The sequence below is a fragment of the Papio anubis genome, chromosome 9 (genome assembly GCF_008728515.1).
Source record: "Papio anubis isolate 15944 chromosome 9, Panubis1.0, whole genome shotgun sequence".
NCBI lineage: Eukaryota > Metazoa > Chordata > Mammalia > Primates > Cercopithecidae > Papio > Papio anubis.
The window spans coordinates 49,041,781-49,048,738 of record NC_044984.1 but is presented as its reverse complement, the minus strand read 5'-3'; the positions used below and the strand labels follow the sequence as shown (position 1 = coordinate 49,048,738).

At 42.3% G+C, this 6,958-nt stretch overlaps 1 protein-coding gene across 6 annotated transcripts; it reads right to left on the bottom strand.

Moving 5' to 3' along the window:
- Window positions 1-6,918, bottom strand: HNRNPA1 (heterogeneous nuclear ribonucleoprotein A1). 6 transcript variants are annotated; one of them, XR_634716.2, is made up of 12 exons: window positions 6,295-6,918; window positions 5,613-5,729; window positions 5,180-5,326; window positions 4,801-5,011; window positions 4,620-4,712; window positions 4,441-4,533; window positions 4,232-4,306; window positions 3,871-4,026; window positions 3,136-3,291; window positions 2,779-2,838; window positions 367-437; window positions 1-144 (listed from the first exon to the last, which is right to left on the bottom strand). XR_634716.2 is itself a non-coding variant. In XM_031651040.1 (11 exons), the coding sequence occupies exons 1-10, from the start codon at window positions 6,307-6,309 to the stop codon at window positions 2,783-2,785; spliced, it is 1,119 nt and encodes a 372-aa protein (XP_031506900.1). In that variant the 5' UTR covers window positions 6,310-6,918; the 3' UTR covers window positions 1-437; window positions 2,779-2,782. The 6 variants fall into 6 exon arrangements, 2 of the variants coding, with proteins under 2 accessions (XP_031506900.1, XP_031506899.1); XR_004176278.1 differs by having other exon boundaries at window positions 367-2,838; XR_634717.2 differs by lacking the exon at window positions 3,871-4,026.
- Between the last annotated feature and the right edge of the window lie 40 nt (window positions 6,919-6,958).

Sequence of the window (6,958 nt, the reverse complement as noted above, 5' to 3'; positions counted from 1 at the left end):
TAAGTCAAATACAGTTTATTTTTTAAAAAAAACAAAAAACCCCATTTACAAAATGGAATTTGAGCTGCAGAACAGCTCATGTCAACTACATGGCAGTGATAACGAAGCACAGTGGCTCAGATAAAGGTCTTCACAAGGATGTTCCTGCAAAAGGCAAAAGAGGTTATAAAGTATTTATATAAACAGAAGTGAATGACTACACAATTATATCCATTGTCACTACTGGGAATACCTGGTTGTACCAGTAACTTTTTGCAATTGGATGAGATTACAAAATGTTTTGGTTTGAGGTACAGCTTGTCCTCCCTTTTTACTTTGGGAACGCAGGGCATTCTTTTGCTGACCACTAACTTGTAAAAAACTTACCTTTCTGCCACGAACTTGGACAGGTGAGTTTCTGTTTTTAAGAGCTGATAAGACTAGTAGCAGACTCCTCCCTAGAAAAGTAAACAGCCTTTAGAAGTAGCTCTCTTCTAAGACCAAGTCCCATCTCAAACTAAACCCCCCATACCTCCCATTGATAGCCCACCCATCCCCCCACCATATGGGGAAGAGTCTATTACTTTGAGCCATTATTTTAAGGAAATGGGTCAAAGGAAGATAAATAAAAGGGCAAAAATTTATATTCACAGTACAAATAATGTGCTCACTTCCTTCAACTGGGAGCCACCAATAGGGTGTCAATTTAAAACAATTCATCTCCAGAAAAACCAAGTTCAGCTTAACTGGACTAGTTTTGGCTCAATATATTAAGAAAAATGTTTAACAGAAAACTGGACTTTAAGCCACTATATGGATGTAAGTAAAATCTGTTCTTACCTACCCGCATAGCAATAAAACCTTTCCTCCTGGTTCTGACTGCTAGTCCTAAGAGTCAGGTGTGCCTTACTCTTGTCTGCCTCCTTCCTTGCGATGATCACTGAAATTTCACTCCCTCCTAGCTTTCATGGAGCGTGCCGTGGCCTGCCCCTGGCTTATCTGTACTCCACATACCACAAGTGTCTACTCTCAGCTGTAGAGTGTCTGAGCTCGGAGCCATTCGCGCTATACTTGCTAGCAGTTCCTAGTAGCTGAACATCTCTCCTGGATCTTTAAAGGCATTGTCACGAATCCTGAGGTATCTGCAAACTCCCTCAATAGTTAAGGTTCCACCTGCTATTGCAAACTCAGCCAGTATCATGGACTATCACCCATGCTTTCCCACCCACCACCATCTCCCACCCACCTCCCACCACCCTCCTCCCCAAACTTCCAACACACCCATGGGATGGAATATACAGTACTATTGATAAACAAATCTCTATGCTACTAGGTACAATAGCACTGAAATTGAGAGCACCAAAGGTAAGGCTCAAAAGAATCTATGTACAAATAACACATTATTGGATATTAACTGTTAAAGGTTTAGAAATCATTTTCTATACAATTAACATTTTAGGTAGGTTGTGTGACCTTGTGCCATAAAGGGAAACTGCAGTTAACACGAAATTACATAGAAAAATTTAGTTTCTATTGGTATGGTTTTCATCTCCAAATTAGTATAGTTAACTGATAAAACCTCTGAAGGCCCACCCAACCAGAACCGAAACTGCAGTTTTCCTTTAATGTAAGCCTATCTTTATGTTCATTAAAATACTTTCTGATATTGCTTATTTTTAAAAGGCCTCCCAAACACTTCAAATCTGTGGATTTATGGAGCGGCATTAGCCAGCAGCTAGTTTCTATTCCCTGGCAGAGCTTTGAACTTGGATTGTGATAGAAGCATTCAACATCATCAAGGGGAGTGGGTAGGGAAAGTCCAAATCTCTGCCAGTCCCAAATCCATACAGTTGTCATTTCATTCAAGAGAATTAAATCGTTTATTGATTACACATGATAATGGATGATACACAAGCTTCATTCCCATCTATAATTTTATCTGGTACCATTATTCAATTTAGATATATTGCATAGGATGTGCCAACAATCACTTTTATAACCAATAATTCCATGATTTTGCTTGGGTAATCCCTTTTAACGGTGAACTTCAGGTCACAACAGTAACTATCAGTTCAACTACACCAAGGTTTCCGAAGACAATGGCTTCTCCACCCAAGCAGGTTGTATATAAATTCCAAATAGAACCTGGCATCACCCTGAAGGAATTCTAACTTCACACTGTTGGGGAAGTTTACCAAGATGGCTTCAGAGTAGACTAACTTTACACAGCACATTAAAAAAAAGACATTTATTCAGCGTCACGATCAGACTATTACATTTAGCAATCAACAGCATGGGTGCAAAAAAAAAAAAAATCTACATTAAAACCCTTTGTTGGAATGCTTTACACTTTCCACAGAACAGAAACTAAAATAACCTGTTATACAATTAGTCACAAATACAGTCCTCGAGTTTTTTGCCCATACACATGAGTATTTGTCTAAAACATGTCTTCTTTGTAGCAGCTAGGCCCTGCCACCACTGTGCTTGGCTGAGTTCACAAATCTGTTGTAACCTGTAGCTTCCCTGTCACTTCTCTGGCTCTCCTCTCCTGCTAAGCTTTGTTTCCTGTTGAACAATATGGAATAAAGTTGTTAATCTAAACATATTAAGACTCAAGGCTACAATCCAATATCAAGTTTGCTTCCCACAAATTTTGCTGATCTGAATATTAACTTTATATCCACAATTACTGCAATTATAATGTTAACTATGTTGCACTGCTCAGCTACATTAGGGTTATTGGGTTCATCAGCAATTTAAAAAATTATGTCCACACACAAAAAGGTGCTTACTTACCTAATTAAAATCTTCTGCCACTGCCATAGCTACTGCTGCTGCTGGAACCGCCATAGCCACCTGAAGAGTACAATTTTTCTTTTAAAGTTTCAAAGTGCCAACAGTAACACAATGTTTTCATAGTTGAGATAATAAAAGTTAAATTCAAGTGTCTGGCCATTTAAAAATGGCCCCTACTCCAAAGGAGGTGGTAAAGCAGTCCCGTGACTTTTTAAATTTGTGATCAAATTATCACTTTCTGAAGGTTCTAAACTGTAAACGTTTTGCTGCCTAGACATAGCAGTTAAAGGGCTTTCTTCCCAGCAGTAGCTACAGATACAACTCTTTTGACATGATCCCAAATTACAGATACCATACCTTGGTTTCGTGGTTTTGCAAAGTATTGACCTCCACCGCCATAGGGGCCAGAGCTTCTGCCTCCAAAATTTCCTCCCTTCATGGGTCCAAAATTTGAAGACTGATTGTTGTAATTGCCAAAATCATTGTAGCTTCCACCACCTCCAAAATTGCTTCCTATGAATGGGAAAGAGGGCCTTCGTCTGTTACCTGAAGATGATGCTAGTTTCCAATTCTGTTTAGTGGTCAGAATAAAATAAGGTTGAGTTATCTGCCTTCCTTTCTCCCAAACTATGGTGACTCCAATCTTTGCATTTCATTCTCTGGGAAAGGCATTCAGTTGAATAATCCAGTAATAAAAAGAAAACTGGCCTAACTCACCATGACATAAAATAAAGAGATTTTCATAGTGGCTCAAGCATATTCTCCAGCCTTGAAGGCCTTCATGGATCCAGGGCCACAGCAAGCAGAAGTATCTTGGATACATCAACTAAGCGCCTAAGGTCCCAAAGGAATTAAGATACTAAATCCTTCTATGATACTAATCTAACTCAAAGACAATACTATCCACTTATCTCTACTAATTGGGAGTGAGGCGGCCCCAGCTTAAAGCTAGGAGGAGGTAGCATAGCAAGCCCATTTGTTTTTTTAATATACCATGCAATGTACCACACAATGCTTTAACAGCACCAGAACCCAAGCTCTAAAAGGCTAATCTAGCTGTCACACCAAGTACTTGGATCACTGGATACCTACCACTACCACCGCCAAAGCCGCCTCCGCCTCCGTTGTTATAGCTGTCATAGCTGCCACTCCCGCCATAGCCACTGCCCTGGTTTCCATAACCCTGTCCACCACTTCCATAGCCTCTGCTTCCTCCAGAGTAACCAGGGCCGCCTCCTCCATAACCACCTACAAGAATACAATTCTTCTCAATAAGACAAAAGTATTTGACAATGAAAACGTGTGCAAGTGTAATGGCTGAAGGCCTGCTCACAGCATGCGTGTTATGGGCAAGGTTGAGTTTGTCATGCACCAGAATTTTAGTCTCTTATCAACCTATTCTAAAGATCCAGGTTGCCAGGATTTTTTCTCTACTTAGTCCTAAAAAACTTACCATCATTACCAAATCCATTATAGCCATCCCCACTGCCACCATATCCACCACCACCACGGCTGCCACCAAAGCCACCTGGAAGAAAAAGTTTCAAGTTTTAAGTATGACTTGCACTGAAAATGACATTCTGAATGCACTTCCCACACTGTAAAATCTACATAGCAAAGACGGTGTGACGTCAGAACTACACGTGCATAAACCATACATACCACGACCACTGAAGTTTCCTCCACGACCGAAGTTGTCATTCCCACCGAAACCACCTCCACGACCACCACCAAAGTTTCCAGAACCACTTCGACCTTAAGAAATGAAGTTTAAGCATTAAATCATTCATACTGAAGTAACTCAAAGTTACCTTTAAGGTTTAATTCAGCAACAAGCATACCTCTTTGGCTGGATGAAGCACTAGCCATCTCTTGCTTTGACAGGGCTTTCCTAACTTCACAGTTGTGGCCATTCACAGTATGGTATTTCTGAACTAAAAAAAATATAAATACATGGTCTCAGGGTTTAGAATGCCACATGGATTGTGGAACCCTTACTAAATGCCACTATCGGATACTTACTGACAATCTTATCCACGGAGTCATGGTCGTCAAAGGTTACAAAGGCAAAGCCCCTTTTCTTGCCACTGCCTCGGTCAGTCATGATTTCAATCACTTCAATTTTCCCATACTGTTCAAAATAATCTCTTAGGTGATGTTCTTCGGTGTCTTCTTTAATGCCACCAACAAATATCTTTTTCACAGTTAAGTGGGCACCTGGTCTTTGAGAATCCTAATAGGAGGAAAACCACAGGTTTAGATTAGCAAACCCTATATTCAAATAAAAAATTGTTCTGGTAAGTTTAGAAAACTCCTGAATCTTAAGTCCATAGCAGCACATCTCTAAATGAGTTGAAGGGGGAAAAAAAAACAAAAAAAAACCCAACACAAAATAACTCACTTCTCTTGAGACAGCTCTCTTTGGTTCCACAACTCTTCCGTCCACCTTGTGTGGCCTTGCATTCATAGCTGCATCCACCTCCTCCACAGTGGCATATGTGACAAACCCAAAGCCCCTGGAACGCTTGGTGTTTGGATCTCTCATTACCTGAGAACAGTGTTAATTTATGTAACAAAGTCTGACCGCAGAAGCTTTTGTCATTTTAACTTTGAATAGGGCAATAGGAAACTTTATACCAGCCTTTTATGAAAAGCGGTCCAGTTTGCCACTACCCTAGATTTAACAGGTAGCTTTTAAAATCAAAGCAGAATGTTCCTTTGCCGACAAAGCTCTAACCATAATGCTACTAACAACTTTCATAAGCATTCAGAGAGGACTGCACCAAGATATGCCAAGGAAATCGGCTATTTTACTGCTTTGTCCCAATTCTTACCACACAGTCCGTGAGCGTTCCCCATTGCTCAAAATGGCTCCTCAGGCTCTCATCGGTTGTTTCAAAGCTCAACCCTCCAATGAAGAGCTTCCTCAGCTGTTCGGGCTCTTTAGGAGACTGGAGTGGGGGAAGGGGGAAGTGTTAAATGGACTACAACACGAAACAATTTCCATCAAGGAAAAGAAAAACTAGACACCAACTGTGTACCTAGCACTTATTGTTTGTTCAGGTCGCAACAAGCCACGTGCTTCTCCCCACCAAGGGAGGCAGTATGCTGGGGGTTGGGAGTGCTGGGAAATCGCAAGCGCATGCGTCTCTAGTCGTCTTCCGACGCACGCGCAACAAAGGCTTGGGTGGGAGGGCTGCATCTCCATAATGGGACTAACCGCTCTTCAGAAATCTCGCTCACCAAGGCAAGGTTTAAAAAAAGACAAAGATCCTGTGTGCCTAAGAATTTTGCTACGAGTAGCGAGTCCCGCGTGATAACTCGTGGTTGGCGGAGAGCGGCCTCATGGCGATCAAGAGGACAAAATGGCGACTTGAACTTTGGGAGGGGTAGGCCTTGGCAGCGACCGAAGTTAACTGTAGAATCGGCTGGTGCAAGGAACGAAACCAAGCCGCATCTTACCGATTCAGGAAAGGGAGACGAAAAAATTCAAGTTGGAAAGCTCGCCTAACTCACCTCTGACTTAGACATGACGGCAGGGAGAAGAGAGACTTTAACGATGCTTCTTCGGCGGCGTCCACGGGCAGAAAGGAGCAAGCTGACGAACGTATCTGCCAGCCTACCTTCGGCCTCTCTTTTTTACCCCGCCTCCTCGCTTTCGGCATTGGTAGACTCCGCCCTGGAACAGCTCTGATTGGACATTTGAAATCGCTTCCCCTTGCTATTGGCCTGTGGTGCCACATTGCTGTGTAACGTCATTCCTTTGGGCGTTCTACGCGTCTCCACCCCTTGGAGTCAATTGGTTCTCGAGTAATATTATTGTTAACCAGTCTGATTGGCCAACCGACCAATCATTCATGTTTGAATCTACCTGGGGTGTTTAACGCCTTTTTCATCTTCCACGCGTAAATATTACAGTCAAGTCGCGTGGCAAAGCATGATTAACACTATGTATTAGACAAGCAGCCAGGAGGTCACAGTTTTTTTGCAAAGAACGCTTGTTGACCGCACGTGTAGCAAAATGGCGAATTTTGCGCAGGCGCATTAAGAAGTTCCACCTGCCTCTGGGAACACGTGAAATGGCGGGCAGGACTGGGCAGTGAACCTACGGCGCCTGCGTGTTGGCGGGAGTTGATTCTAGCTTTGCGCATGCGCAGTGGGCGGAGAAAAAAGGTCCGGT